The 16,079-nt window shown below is 42.4% G+C and overlaps 1 protein-coding gene across 2 annotated transcripts in view; it reads right to left on the bottom strand.

Annotated features, from left to right (window-relative positions):
* LOC140714233 (transmembrane protein 150A-like) overlaps positions 1-16,079 on the bottom strand; it is a 79,762-nt gene that overhangs the window by 40,698 nt on the left and 22,985 nt on the right. For both annotated transcript variants that reach the window (XM_073025259.1, XM_073025258.1), the window contains one exon: positions 311-394. In XM_073025259.1, coding sequence (XP_072881360.1) covers positions 311-394 — 84 coding nt within the window. The remainder of the gene's footprint in view (positions 1-310; positions 395-16,079) is intronic.

Raw genomic sequence — 16,079 nt, 5'->3', positions numbered from 1 at the left:
TCATGTCCACCACACAGAGGACAGTCAATGCCTTTGGTACTTGTTCCAAACAAGTAGGTGTTAATCGGATAGTTTCTTTGTCGGTGTTTAACCTAGAAAGGAATGTATCAAAGCAACATTTCTTTTTCTGAGAGAATAGCTACAAAGAAGAAATTTACTAGAATTTGGCAAAAGAGAAGCAGAATGGGAATACTTGCATCATTCAATCAAATCGCCAGCACTGGCAAAATGGATTGTCTCCTCCTACTCTGTATGAACTGATGTTTTTATTAATATTAACTTCAGAGAGCAGCGTTAGGTGCTACCTTACCTGACCAATGGGATGTCATCTAATGTACAGCAGATTTTAGGTTCATCTTGGTCAAATTTCTCATCACATGAGTCATTGTAGGTCCTATAGGGTGAATCAAAATATATTAATAAGAAAATCATTTCTATTTCACCACCGCACAGAAAGAAAATACTTCTTTTTCACCTTCTCAGGCATCCATTGCTTGTCATCTACCCACCACCCCCACCTCCACCTTGATCCATCTATCATCTACCCTGTCTCATTCCACCACCTCACTTCTACACACTGAGCTAATCTCTTTCAGTGTATAAACATATGTGAGAGGAAGGGTGATATGCAGGTGGGTAGGTGATAGGTGGAACAAGGTGAGGAAGGGGGAGGGAATGACAGACATTGGAGTCAGTTGGGGTTGATAGGATAGAGGTTAGTGCAATGGTTTACAGCTACAGCTGCAAGATTGGGTTCAATTCCTGCCATTGGCCGTAAGTTCTCCTTGTGACTGCATGGCTTTCCTCCCATGCTCCAGTTTCCTCCCACATTCCAAAGATGTACGAGTTAGGGTTGATAAGTTATGGGCATGCTATGTCGGTACCAGAACTGTGGTGACACTTGTGGGCTCCTGATGCAAATAACGCATTTCGCTGTATATTTTGACGTTTCAATGCACAAGTTACAAATAAAGGTATAAATCTAATAAAGATAATCTCTTTAGATTGGCTGAATAGCCAAAATCTTAAAGTGAGATGGGGAAGATTTAAAGGGGACCTGAGGGGCAACTTTTTCAAACAGAGGGTGGTGAGTATATGGAATGAGTTGTAGAGGTGGGTAAAATTATGAAATATACCAGACACCTGGAAAATTTCATAGATAGGAAAGACTTAGAGGGATATAGGCCAATACAGGCAAATAGGACTCGATCAATTAGGCAACTTGGTCGGCACAGGGTTGAGCCTAAAGGACCTGCTTCTGTGGTATATAACTCTATGACTCTAAAACTAATACTCTGCTCTCATAAAAGCAAAATTTTAAGATTCTAGATCAAATATTGACACAAAAGTTAAACCAGGAAGCATTTTAACATCAGTTATATTTTCATTGATCTTCATTCCAGATGTATTCCTTTAAGAGCTATTATCAGCCATGACGGAATGCCAGAGCAGACTCAATGGGCCGAATAGCTGAATTCTGCTCCTACATCATGGTCTTATGGTTTAAGAGAAATAAAGTGGCATTCAAAAAGATGAACATTTTACATTATCTTAAGTAGTTCAGAATGCATGCATACTAGAACCATAGAACATTACAGCACAGAAACAGGCCTTTTGGCCCTTCTTGGCTGTGCCAAACCATTTTTCTGCCTAGTCCCACTGAACTGCAACCAGCCCATATCCCTCCATACATCTCTCATCCATGTACCTGTCCAAGTTTTTCTTAAATGTTATAAGTGAGCCCACATTTGCCACTTCATCTGGCAGCTCATTCCACACTCCCACCACTCTCTGTGTGAAGAAGCCCCCCCTAATGTTCCCTTTAAACTTTTCCCCCTTCACCCTTAACCCATGTCCTCTGGTTTTTTTCTCCCCTAGCCTCAGTGAAAAAAAGCCTGCTTGCATTCATTCTACCTATGCCCATCATTATTTTATATACCTCTATCAAGTCTCCTCTCATTCTTCTACACTCCAGGGAATAAAGTCCTAACCTATTCAACCTTTCTCTGTAACTCAGTTTCTCAAGTCCTGGCAACACCTTGTAAACCTTCTCTGCACTCTTTTAACCTTATTAATATCCTTTCTGTAATTCAGTGACCAAAACTGCACACAATACTAATTTTAGGAAATCTTGGCTTTTTTCCTAATTTGAATAATAACGATCACAAATATGTCAATATTAATTAAATTCTAATTGATACCCAATCTCATATAGATCACTTCTCCATAGAGAACACCTGAATCATGGTCTTAAAGGACAGGCTGAACACTGAGGCCCTCCATTGGTCGGAGGTTGTGTCCTAGCTGATACACAGTCCAGGACAGTACAATATGGAGAGCAAATATTGCCCAAGAAGCTGATGAATCCAAAGGAATGGCAGAGACCAATACACTTTGGCACAGGTGGCATCTATTGCCAGTCAGTGTTGAACTTAACATAGAACTGTATGAAGAACTGCAGCTCCGGATTTTTCCTCGGGGTTTACCCCAGAAGCCTTCCCCATGAATGGATATAGTCACAAGAGAGCCGAGGTTTGAGTTCAGAGTTTTCCTTCTCCACAGCTAACCACAGCTGACGATCCCTATCTGCCTGAAGCCACTGATTTTAAGGCACCAGTAACCCACCTTTGCCCCTTCTTCTGTCAGTAGAAACGGTTCCACCAGGCTTAGTAGCTAAGCCACACATGAAGGCCAGGAGTTGGACTTGCAGTTCTTTTCCCCTAAGTACCTCATTTGTTCCTACCTTCACATACCTGCTCTGCACCTCCTTCTTTTTCTTAACCAGGGCCTCAAGATCTCTTGAAAACCAAGCTCCCTAAACCTGATATCCTGGCCTTTTATTCTGAAAGGAACATACAAACTGTACTCTCAAAATTTCACTTTTGAAGGCTTCCCACTTACCAAGTACAACTTTGCCGGAAAACAGCCTGTCCCAATCCACACTTGCCAGATCCTTTCTGATACCATCAAAGTTGGTCTTTCTCCAATTTAAAATCCCAGCCCAAGGACCAGATCTATCCTTTTCCATAATTACCTTGAAACTAAAGACGTCATGGTCACTACATGCAAAGTGTGATCTGACAGTCTGGTTCCCATCCGCCTGCAACTCTAGTTTAACCCTCCTCTAACCCCCCCCCTTGCCCACCCCCATGCAGCATCAGCAAACCTTCCCACTAGGATATTAGTCCTCGTCCAGTTCAGGTGCAAACTGTCCCTTCTGTATGGTCCCACCTTCTCTGAAAAAGAGCCCAATGATTCAAAAATCTGAAGACTTTCCTCCTGCACCATCTCCTTAGCCACATAAACTGTAGAATCTTCCTACTTCTGGCCTCACTAGCACATAGCAGGGGTAGCAATCCTGAGATCGCAACCCTAGAGGTCCTGTCCTTTAACTTCGCACCTAACTCCCTGAGCTCACTTTACAGGGCCTCATCACCCCTCCTGCCCAAGTCATTGGTACGACTGGCTAGTCACCCTCCCACTTAAAAATGCTATGGACTTGATTCAAGAAGTCTCTGACCCTGGCACCCAGGAGGCAACCTACAATCTGGGAATCTCCTTCTCATCCATGGACCTTCCTTTCAGTTCCCCTAACCAACGAATCCCCTGTCACTACAGCTTGCCTTTTCTTCCCTCCTCCCTTCCCCTCTGAGCCACAGAGCCAGACTCAGCGCGAGAGACCTGACTGCTGTGGCTTTCCTCTGCTAGGTCATCCCCCACCCCAACCGTATTAAAGCAGTGTCCAAAGTATATCTACTGTTGAGGGGATTGGCTACAGAGCACCCTGCACTGACTGCCTATCCCCTCTTGACGGAAACCCAGTTACCTGCGTCCTGCACCTTGAATGGAATTATCTCCCTGTATGTCCTGTCCATCAACCCCTCAACTCCCGAATGATCCAGATTCATCCAGTTCCAGCTCCAACTTCTTACTGTTAGAAGCTGCGGCTGAATGCACTTCTTGTAGATATAGTCATCAGGGACACTGGAGATCCCCATGCCTTCCCACACCCCACAAGAGGACTATTCCACTATCCTGCCTGGCATCCCCACAGCTCTAAATGTGCAAAAGAAGACAGAAAGAATAAATGATGAAAAATATTCTACCTACGGCCGACACCTCTCTTTTCCAAAGCCTCAACTCCCACTCTTAACACTTGCCCACTCACACAATGGCTGTTCCACGTAAGCCTAACTTCTTTTTATAAGACCTTGTCAAGTGCCTAATTGTGCACAATTCAAAGTCTCCTTGGGAACTATGGCATACACAATGTGCCAACTGCCCCTGTTCACTTCTTTTAAACTCTCTCTGATTCTACACAATCCAATGCCTCCTCAGAAATTACGGCGCAAAATGTGCCAACTGACCCAGCTTATTTCTGTTAAACTCGATCTCCCTCTATGTAATCCAGTGTCACCTAAGGAACTGCAGCACACAAAATAAGCTAACTGTTCCAGCTTGCTTCTTTTAAGCTCTTTCTCCATCCAGTCTAATGTCTCCATGGGGACTTTGGTGCGCAAACTATGCTGAATGCCCCCGCTCACTTATCGCTTAGTGATTTTTGGGAAGACTATGGCATGAACCTGCCCTGCACCAGAACTCTGAATTCCTCTGTACTGAACTATGTCATAGCACAAGAGTGTGAAGAGAATAGAGGAAAATAATCATAATAACACAAAAGAAAGAAGCAGGAGTTTGGCCCTTTGTGCTTGCTGCTCCAGTCAATGAGACTATGGCTAATCTTCTACCTTTGTGTTAAGCCCATAACCTTTGATTCCTTCAAGAAAATTCCATTGGCTCTCTCAAGAAAGTGCAGCATCCCTACTGACTACTGGAACTCTTTGGCATGTCCACTCAAAGAGTAGAAACATTAAGTTTGGTGCAGAGAACCTTGAATCCAGGCATTGGGAGCACATGGAAACCCAGAATAGAGACCGAGAGGAGCCCACTAGCTCACAAATTACTCACCGCCCACCACTTCAAGCACTTCCTGCCTCACTGAAGCCTCTGGATCCCACGCTCAGTCAGCACAGAGTTCTCAGAACTAGAGTGGAAACATTCCATTCTTGATTTCAGGGAATGCTTATAAAGAGGATCTTAATCAGAAACATATTGTATGATTTAATTTCATTGTGTACAGACTAAATACACATTGTCTGGAATTTACATCACTCATGAATAGAAAAGGCTTGCCAAAAGGGCAGTGTTATGATAATTGTGGGGGATTTTAATATGTGAGTGGATTGGGAAAGTCAGGTCGGCACTGGATCTCAAGAGAGAGAGTTTGTAGAATGTCTGCGAGATGGCTTTTTAGAACAGCTTGATGCTAAACCCACTAGGGGATCGGCTATACTGGATTGGGTATTGTGTAATGAACCAGAGGTGATTAGAGAGATGGAGGTGAAGGAACCATTAGGAGACAGTGATCATAACATGATCGAGTTCACTGTGAAATTTGAGAAAGAGAAGCCGAAATCCGATGTGTCGGTATTTCAGTGGAGTAAAGGAAATTACAATGGCATGAGAGAGGAACTGGCCAAAGTTGACTGGAAAAGGGACACTAGCGGGAAGGACAGCAGAGCAGCAGTGGCTGGAGTTTATGCGAGAAGTGAGGAAGGTGCAAAACAGATATGTTCCAAAAAAGAAGAAATTTTCGAATGGAAAAAGGATGCAACCATGGCTGACAAGAGAAGTCAAAGCCAAAGTAAAAGCAAAGGAGAGGGCATACAAGGAAGCAAAAATTAGTGGGAAGACAGAGGATTGGGAAGTTTTTAAAAGCTTACAAAAGGAAACTAAGAAGGTCATTAAGAGGGAAAAGATGAACTATGAAAGGAAGCTAGCAAATAATATCAAAGATGAGAGTAGATATAGGACCGATAGAAAATGATGCTGGAGAAATTGTAATGGGAGATAAGGAGATGGTGGAGGAACTGAACGAGTATTTTGCATCAGTCTTCACTGAGGAAGACATCAGCAATATACCGGACACTCAAGGGTGTCAGGGAAGAGAAATATGCTCAGTCACAATTATGACAGAGAAAGTACTCAGGAAGCTGAATAGTCTAAGGGTAGATAAATCTCCTGGACAAGATGGAATGCACCCTCATGTTCTGAAGGAAGTAGCTGTGGAGATTGCGGAGCCATTAGCAATGATCTTTCAAAAGTCGATAGATTCTGGCCTGGTTCTAGAGGACTGGAAGATTGCAAATGTCACTCCACTATTTAAGAAAGGGGCAAGGAAGCAAAAAGGAAATTATAGACCTGTTAGCTTGACATCGGTGGTTGGGAAGTTGTTGGAGTCGATTGTCAAGGATGAGGTTACGGAGTACCTGGAGGCATATGACAAGACAGGCAGAACTCAGCATGGTTTCCTTAAAGGAAAATCCTGCCTGACAAACCTAGTGCAAACACGAGGAGATCTGCAGATGCTGGAAATTCAAACAACACACACAAAATGCTGGTGGAACACAGCAGGCCAGACAGCATCTAGAAGGAGAAGCACTGTCGACGTTTTGGGCCAAGACCCTTCATCAGGACCAATTTTTCGATGAAATTACAAATAGGCTAGACAAGGGAGATGCATTGGATGTTGTGTATTTGGATTTTCAGAAGGCCTTTGACAAGGTGCCACAAATGAGGCTGCTAAATAAGAGCCCATGGAATTACGGGAAAGTTACATACGTGGATAGGGCGTTGGCTGATTGGCAAGAAACAGAGAGTGAGAATAAAGGGATCCCATTCTGGTTGGCTGCCGGTTACCAGTGGTCCGTGTTGGGGCCACTTCTTTTTACGTTGTATATCAACGATTTGGATTATGGAATAGATGGCATTGTGGCTAAGTTTGCTGATGATACAAAGATAGGTGGAGGAGCCGGTAGTGCTGAGGAAACAGAGAGTCTGCAGAGAGACTTGGATAGATTGGGGGAATGGACAAAGAAGTGGCAAATGAATTACAATGTCGGAAAGTGTACCGTCATGCACTTTGGTAGAAGAAATAAACGGGCAGACTATTATTTAAATGGGAAGAGAATTCAAAGTTCTGAGATGCAACGGGACTTGGGAGTCCTCATGCAGGATACCCTTAAGGTTAACCTCCAGGTTGAGTTGGTGGTGAAGAAGGCAAATGCAATGTTGGCATTCATTTCTAGAGGAATAGAGTATAGGAGCAGGGATGTGATGTTGAGGCTCAATAAGGCACTGGTAAGACCTCACTTGGAATACTGTGTGCAGTTTTGGGCTCCTTATTTAAGAAAGGATGTGCTGACATTGGAGAGGGTTCAGAGAAGATTCACTAGAATGATTCCAGGAATGAGAGGGTTAATATATGAGGAATGTTTGACCGCTCTTGGACTGTACTCCTTGGAGCTTAGAAGAATGAGGGGGGACCTCATAGAAACATTTCGAATGTTGAAAGGCATGGACAGAGTGGATGTGGCAAAGTTGTTTCCCATGGTGGGGGAGTCTAGCACAAGAGGTCATGACTTAAGGATTGAAGGGCGCCCATTCAGAACAGAGATGCAAAGAAATTTTTTTAGCCAGAGGGTGGTGAATCTGTGGAATTTGTTGCCACGGGGGGCAGTGGAGGCCAAGTCATTGGGTGTATTTAAGGCAGAGATTGATAGGTATCTGAGTAGCCAGGGCATAAAAGGTTATGGTGAGAAGGCGGGGGATTGGATCAGCTCATGATAAAATGGCAGAGCAGACTTGATGGGCCGAATGGCCAACTTCTGCTCCTTTGTCTTATGGTCTTACGTGTGGGCACACAGACCTCATGAAAGTAGCACCAAATGTAAATGCTTTACTTAATATTCACTTACATACTGTGTAAAAAGATTGAGTTTCCAGGGTACCCTCATAAAGTATAATTTAAACTGAAGCCCAAGTAACAGGGGCCCCAGCACATCCAAGGTCGTTGACACAGATAACACATTTTGCCATGTGTTTTAATGTTTTGATGTATATGTACAAATAAAGTTCATCTTTATAAATTGGGAGCAAGAAGGTGCAGATATTCTCCTGGGGCTCTGCAAGAAAACCTTGGGACTCCCTAACTCCAAGTATTTCCCAAACCTGATGTCAGAATCACATTTAGACACCATATCCGCCAATCCCACCCTGCGCCGTCACTTTACAAATTGCTAGCCGTCATGCAGAGCCCGATTCCCAGCAGTTATCCAGTCAGTGCTCTCTGCCAGATTCAAGGATGACACAGAACCTCACAGGAAAACAGAATTTGAAAGTGAAAATATATTCAGCCTTTCACATGGGAGCTTATTTCTTGCCCTTGTCTCTTCTATACAAATTGATCCAACCCCAAGATAAAATTTAGAAATAATCCAGTGGAAATGTACTTTAGATATGGTAATAATAGGTTAGTTGAAGATGAGTTTACAGTGTTCCATTCCATCATGGCTGATATATTACCAGTCTCAACCCTATTCTCCTGCCTTCTTCCCGTTACCTTTGATGCCTTGACTAATCAAGAATGCTTCAACTTCTACATTAAATATACCCAATGACTTGACCGCCACGGCAGCCTATGGCAAAGGATTCAACTGATTCACTACCCTCTTCATCTCTGTTCTAAATTGACACCTCTCTATTCAGAAGCTGTGCCCTCTGGTCCTAGACTCCCCCGCTGTAAGAAGCATTCTCTCCACATCCACTCTATCTAAACCTTTCAATATTTGTTAAGTTCAATGGTATCCTCCCTCATTCCTGTAAACTCCAGTGAATATAGGTCCAGAGCCATCAAACACTCCTCATATGTTAACCATTTCATTCCCAAAATCATTCTTGTGAACTTCTTCTGAACCCTCTCCAATGCTGGCATATTTTTTATTAGAAAAGAAGCCCGAAGCTGCTCACAATACTCCAAATGTGGTCTGACCAATGCCTTATAAAGCCTTGGTATTACATCCTACTCTTGGAATGCATGCTAACATTCCTTACCACGGACTCAACCTGCAAGTTAACCTTTAAGGAATCCTGCACAAGGACTCCTAAGTCCCCTTGCACGTCTGATTCTTGAGACCAGTGAACTAGAACTATGCAAGAAGTCCAGGTACAACCTGCAGAAAGCTATTTTAAGAGTGAAAAATCAGTTCCAAATGACATTAGAGATGGAATCGGATGTACGTCAACTCTGGCAGGGTTTGCATCCTACAAAGCCACAAGTGGCTGTGATGCTTCACTCCCAGATGACAGAGAAGCTCAATGTCTTTTACGCACACTTTGAAAGGGAGAATAAAACTAAACCTGTGCAAATTCCTGCAACATCTGGTGGCCCTGTGATCTTGTCTCAAAGGCCGACATCTTTTAAGAAGGTGAACTCTCTCAAAGCGTCGGGCACTGATGATGTACCGTACTTGGTAAGGTATTGCTCGCAGAAACTGCAGCTCCTCTTTTGTGAGTCTGTAATTCCCTTTACTCCACAGTTACACTGATACATCTAACTTTTGCTTCTCCCACTCAAATTGCAGGGTGAATTCTATCATATAATGATCATTGATCTCTGTCTCCTAAGGGTTCCTTTACCTTAAGCTCCTTACTCAAACCTAATTTACTACACAACACCCAATCCAGAATTGCCTTTCCTCTTATGGGGTCAAGCACAAGTTACTCTAAAAAGTGACTTCATAGGCATTTTACAAGTTCCTTCTTATGGAATCCAGCACCAACCTGATTTTCTCAATCTACCTGCATATTGAAATCCCCATGACTATCATAACATTGTCCTTTCTGCATTCCTTTTCTATCTCCTGCTGTAATTTGTACCCACATCTTGGCTACTATTCAGCGGCCTGGATACAATTCCTATCGAAGGTCTTTTTTACCCTTGCAGTTTCTTAACTCTATCCACTAGGATTCTACATCTTCTGATACTATGTCACCTCTTTCAAAGGATTTGATTTCATTTTTTACCAACAGAGCCATCCCACCTCCTCTGCTTACCTGCCTGTGCTTTCAATACAATGTGTATCCTTGGATGTTAAGCTCTCAACTATGACCTTACTTCAGCCACGTCTCAGTGATGCCCACAATGTCATACCTGCCAATCTCTAACTGAGCTACAAGATCATCTACTTTATTCTGTATTCTACGTGCATTCAAATATAATATCTTCAGTCCTGTATTCATAACCTTTTCGATTTTGCTGCATTTTACACTTCAACTCATCCCACTGCCTACAATTTTGCCCTATCATCATGACTCCTTCATTGTCTCACTACACATTGCATCGACTTCAAAACCAACATCCCCTATCCTTAGTCCCATACCCCTGCTAAATGAGTTTAAACCCTCCCAAATAGCTCCAGCAAACCTCCCCGCAAAGATACTGGTCTGCCTCGGATTCAGGTGTAACCTGTCCTTTTCATACAAATTATACCTTCTCCAGAAGAGATCCCAATAATCCAGAAATCCAAAACGTTGCCCCCTGCACCAATTCCTCAAACACTCATTCATCTGCCAAATCACTCTACTGTTACCGTCACTGACAAGTGGCACGGATATCAATCCACAGATTACTACCCTGGAGGTCCTGCTTTTCACTGTTCTGCTTAACTCCCTGTATGCTCTCTTCAGGGCTTCTTCCTTTTTCCTACCTATGTCATTGTACCAACATGTACCATGATTTCTGGCTACCCACTCTCCATTTTTAGAATGCTGTGAACTCATTCTGAAACATTCCTGACCCTGGCCCCTGGGAGGCAACGTACCATCTGTGTGTCTCTTTCATCTCCACAGAATTTGCTGTCTGCTTCTCTAACTATGGAATCCCCTATTTCTACTGCACTCCTCCCCCACCCCACCTCCTCTTCTGAGCCACAGAGCCAGACTCAGTGCCAGAGACCTGACCGCTGTACCTTTCCTCTGCTAGGTCATCCCCCACCCCCCAACCCCCAATGGTATCCAACCCCCAACCTGTCGTTGTGTAGGAAGTCCACACAGGCTGCCTATCCCCTTTCCCCCTCCTCACGATCATCCAGTTACCTGTGTCCTGCACCTTGGGTGTAACTATGTCCCTGTCAATCAACCCCTCAGCCTCTCGAATGGTTCAGAGTTCACCCAGCTCAAGGATAACCGAAGCAAGACCTCCTACATTTGTAAAGTATTCCCCTACCACAAACAACAATATTCTGTTAGGTTTCTTGGTCACTTGCTTCACCTGCATGACCATGAACATACAGATCCCTCTGTATCTTAGAACTCTGCAAAACATCACCAGTTAGATTATTTTATTGCCAAAAATATCATATTTTCTCACATTTGCCAAGATTTTGCTCATTCACTTCACCTGTCATTATCCTCATTGTAGAAAAAACATAAAATACCGGGATATTCAGCAGTTCGGGCAAGTTCTACAGAGTAAGGAACAGAGGGCTAGTTAGTGCACTGCTTCTTTGGGCAAGTAATGACTCAAAAATTATAAAAGTTAAACATTTTTCATTTACAATATTGTCAGCGCTGGGTACTGAATATTTTAGTCTCAGACAGCACTGTACAAGGCTTGCTAATCTGGATACAATTGTTAGGGTCACAACCCAACCTTATTGTTTAAAGTACCTAATTTAAATGACACTGATAAGCCATGGGCATCAACAGTTTAGGGCAATGATGCTTTGGATTTTGGGCTGCTGGGTCACTAGAAGTGACCTGCAGGAAGGCCTTGAAAGGGAATAGTCATTGGGTAGATGAAGGAGAATTACTGAGGTTTGACAGAGATATCAGGTGAAGGAAAATTTGGAGAAAAGGAAGAGATAATTTAGAAAATGGAAAGATTTCCTGGGGAAAATTGCCAATAGGAAAAAATAAGAGTGAATTTGTGCAGAAGAACATAAATGTGAATGAGTATAGTGATCAGAGGAGGGTGTACGATCAAGAGAGGGAATCAGGAGTAGAAGGATCTAATATGTATTGGAAAGGTCAATCCAGAGAAGAGATAAGTGAACAAGAAAGAGAGGATCAGGATTGAGTATTTTCCAACATTTTTGTTCTGATTTAACATTTCCAACACCTTCTGTTCACTTTGATTTTTTTTGATAATTGGAACTCTATAAATGACATCCAAACTTTTGCGAAGTCTTTATGCTATTGCTGTTTGCTGGATTGAGAACGCTGACATGGTACTTCTTAGAAAATAAATGCATAACATTCATTTAACATTAACTATTCTGGTGGGTACTCTGAGTAAATTTTTGAAGTGGTCATGCCGCATGGCGAAGTGACTGTTGTCTTTGAAACTTCAATAACAAACAAGCCCACATACAGCTGAACAATCCTTTACAATAGAGGTAACATGTCTAGGGTTGCAACTTAAACTTGTTCGAGCAACTTTCTGTCCTATAAAGGTGCTCACTGATCTGATCATATTTTTCCCGTGAAGGCAAAACTAGATTGTGAGCATTGAGTGCGATACTCCGGGTTGAAAGCAGTGCACTAACTAACCCTCCCCCACCATCTCTGCTACTGAAAGCTAACTGGGAACTAGAACATTAACTGTTCCTCTTTTCTCCGACGCCCCCTAACCTGCTGAGTATTTCCAATTATCATCCGTTTTTATTAACAAAAATTGAGTGGGATCTGTTGGACAATCTAATTTGAGCACAAAAAAAATCACATCAATATTTCCTGTGGATAAGGAAATGCAATATATAAGCCAGATTAATCCTTCCGTTTCATACAGATCCTAGCTGAATCCTGCCAATTCACTGGATAAATGCTCTAGAACATAAATCAGTACAGCACAGGAACAGACCTTTTGGCTCATGACGTCTGTACCAACCATGATGCCAATTTACACTCATCCCATCTGTGTGCACATAGTCTATATTTCTCTGTTCCCCGCCTGTTAACGTGTCTGTAAAATGCCACTATCGTGTCTGCTTCTTCCACCTCCCTTGGCAACATGTTCCAGGCACCTATCACTCTGTGTAAAACACGTGTCTCACAAATCTCCTTTAAACTCCCCCCCCACCTTAAATCGATGTCCTTTAGTATTTGATGTAACCACTGTCTCCAAAGCCTTCACATCCTTCCAGTAATACAGTAACCAGAACTACACACAATACTCTGGACAAAGCCCTCCAGTTTATTCAATGGCAATCCAGTCTAATTCTTCTAATATGCGAGGTCCAGTTTCCAGTTAAATCTTTTCAGTTTCGCATCATACATTGACTGTCAAAGAAATTTATTTGCTTTGAAACCAAACCAGTAAAACATTATTTCTCATAGACTTGTGCTAGTTTTAAATGATGTCAAAGCATAATGACTACAGTAGCCCAGGTGTTTTTTATTCTCAAAATGCTGAAAATAGATCTGTCCTAATGAAAATATCCAATGCAATTTAACATAGTTGTTTACAGTAGGCCTATAGCTGTGGTCTTTGGCCTTTAATCCTTATTGTGAACCATGCCACGTGCATATGTCACTGCTGCAACTTATTAAAATGAGATTGTATTAAAAGTGGTACAGAGAAGAAAGCACAGAGCAAATTCCAGATTCAAAGAACAAGGCAGAGGGATCATTTTTGATGAGGGGAATGTGCTGCAGTTGTGGGTGGGAAGGGGACAAAGGATTATAATTGGTGGAGTGAGTGTGCATTAAGAAGACTATCCTAGCCAAGGGTGGCAAACTTCTGGCACATGTGCCCAAGATGGCACATGCTAAAATTTTATTGACACACAGCATGCAGTGCCACCCCTCAATCCTTTAAACTTATCCATAATAAAAAAGATACATAACGGTTATCTTTACTGCCAAATTAAGCAACAAATTCTCTTTTACAACCCAAACCAGTGAAACACTTTCATAGGAAATTCCTCATGCCAGCTTGGCACCAGCTAGACCATTGTGAGAACACGTGATTTCAATTGTCTTTTTAAAAGATTATTAACAATTTTAGAAAAGTTTTCTAAAATAATTCACTTATTTAAATCTGTTTATGTTATACTTTTTTTTTTCAAGTCAAGTCAAGTCACTTTTTATTGTCATTCCAACCGTAACTACTGATACAGTACACAGTTAAAACGAGACAATATTTTTCAGGACCCATGATGCTACATGAAACAATACAAAAACTACACTGAACTACGTAAAAAAAAACACAAGAACTACACTAGACTACAGACCTACCCAGGACTGCATGAAGTGCACAAAACAGTGCAGGCATTACAATAAATAATAAACAAGTCAATAGGCTCAGAATTACCATGGCAAGCAAAAGAGCTTTTTAGTATCTTATCACCAGTTTGGGCACACACTCTCAAAGAGTTCACCACCCCTGGTCTAGAATAACAATTAGAAATACTTGGTAGGAGATAACAATAAATTTCACCTCCAGAACTAACATACCCTGAGATATGGAACAATGCTTAAAGATGTGTAAAATCTAACAAGGTATGTGAGGGTGAAATTGTTACATTCTGCCTTTTTAATTGGCAGCTGTCTCCTTAACCTACACTATTCCTCCCTTCCCCAAACTAGTCAATCAGTGAACAGCCAGCCATTAACAGTTCTCACTACACCTTACCTGTCCGCTCATGGACAGCAGTATACAGTATATCTATATCACATCTATCTATCTATCTATCAATACATACATATACCCCAGACATGAGAGGGACCCTCTCTTAGTCTATAATAGTGATGGCTTTGCAGGAAGGATTCTCCTCCTGATGGGCTATGGGACAGCCATGCTCTAGATTTAGTATCAGAATTACCTTTGAAAGTATCTTACAGATTACCTCCACCATTATTGGCTGGGCACTAAAGAATCCTGAATACATTATAGTCATATTATTGCCTTTATCTTTAGCATCGCTGACTTAGCAGGGAGATACTCTTCATCTATGTCAATGGGATCCCTGAGGAGAGAGAGAAGCAAATGGAGCCGTAGGATTACTCAGAGGATAACGAGTCTCTGGCTGATAGGGTGAGAAAAGGGCAATCAGCTTCATTGTGTCACAAAAAAGGGAGAAAATCATTAAATATGTCCCACAAGGGGAGACCCCTGGCTGTCATGAAGTAGCAGGTGAAGGGTATCTATTATTTCGGCTCACAGACAGGTGAGTCCACTGATGCACCATCAATAACTCACGCCGAGACTTAGGAAGTGAGATATCGGCTTTTATTGACTGAAGAACAACACTACATCCTGGGGAAAATGAGGGAGAGCAGCAGGCCACAGTCGCCTTTATACAGGGGTCTGTGGGAGGAGCCACAGGGGCAGTCAGCAGGGTCTTGGGAGGAGCCACAGGAGCAGTCAGACAGGTATATCTAGTTCACCACATCCACACTATAAAAATGCCCCAAATGAGAATGCAAGCGGTGATGCACAGCAAAATATTCAGTGCATTGCCTAGTTTGTCGACTGAATGTGCAAGATGACACAGAACAGGGAGGAGACTAAGACCCTTGTCTTGCTGCAAGTTCAAAGGACCCAACGGCCTTGGTTCTACCCAGGGTATGACGCACGCTTCTGTGTTAGCCACTGTTGACACTTCAGCATCACAGCAGTTATTGCTTTCATGAAGGCACCAATGGTATGAAATAAAAGAAAGGGAAAATGCTGGAAACAGTTATTAAGTCAACAGATTTAATGTTGCAAGTCAAAGATAGATTCCCCTTTGACATAGCACTGAGAAACTCCTATGTGGATGTGCTGGGACAGGAATAATTGACCTCTGATAGTCAAGGTGTGCATCCAAGCATCACAGTATTTTCCCCATGATGCCAATTGCCTTCAGATAAAATACAGGGATCATTAGGCAGTCATGTTCTGATGCTCTTGATGGTTTTGCTCTTCTTACTGTTAAAAAATGGAGGTTTGTGAGGTATCGCCAAATACCACAGGAGTGTAACTGGATTGCACTTTATTGATGATACAAACAGCAGCCACTGAGCACAAATAATATGGAGAATGAAGTCATAATTATCATTGCATTCATTGATTTAGCAATCCAGAAATCAGGAAATAATTTAAACAATGTGAACCAGAGGGTAATGATTCAGGATTAGACCTGAAAGGAATGCTGGCAGAGTACTATGCTCCTGGGCCAGATCTAGAAAGGTATGGA

Source organism: Hemitrygon akajei, chromosome 21 (genome assembly GCF_048418815.1).
Source record: "Hemitrygon akajei chromosome 21, sHemAka1.3, whole genome shotgun sequence".
Classification (NCBI taxonomy): domain Eukaryota; kingdom Metazoa; phylum Chordata; class Chondrichthyes; order Myliobatiformes; family Dasyatidae; genus Hemitrygon; species Hemitrygon akajei.
This window is presented reverse-complemented; position numbering and strand designations above follow the sequence as displayed.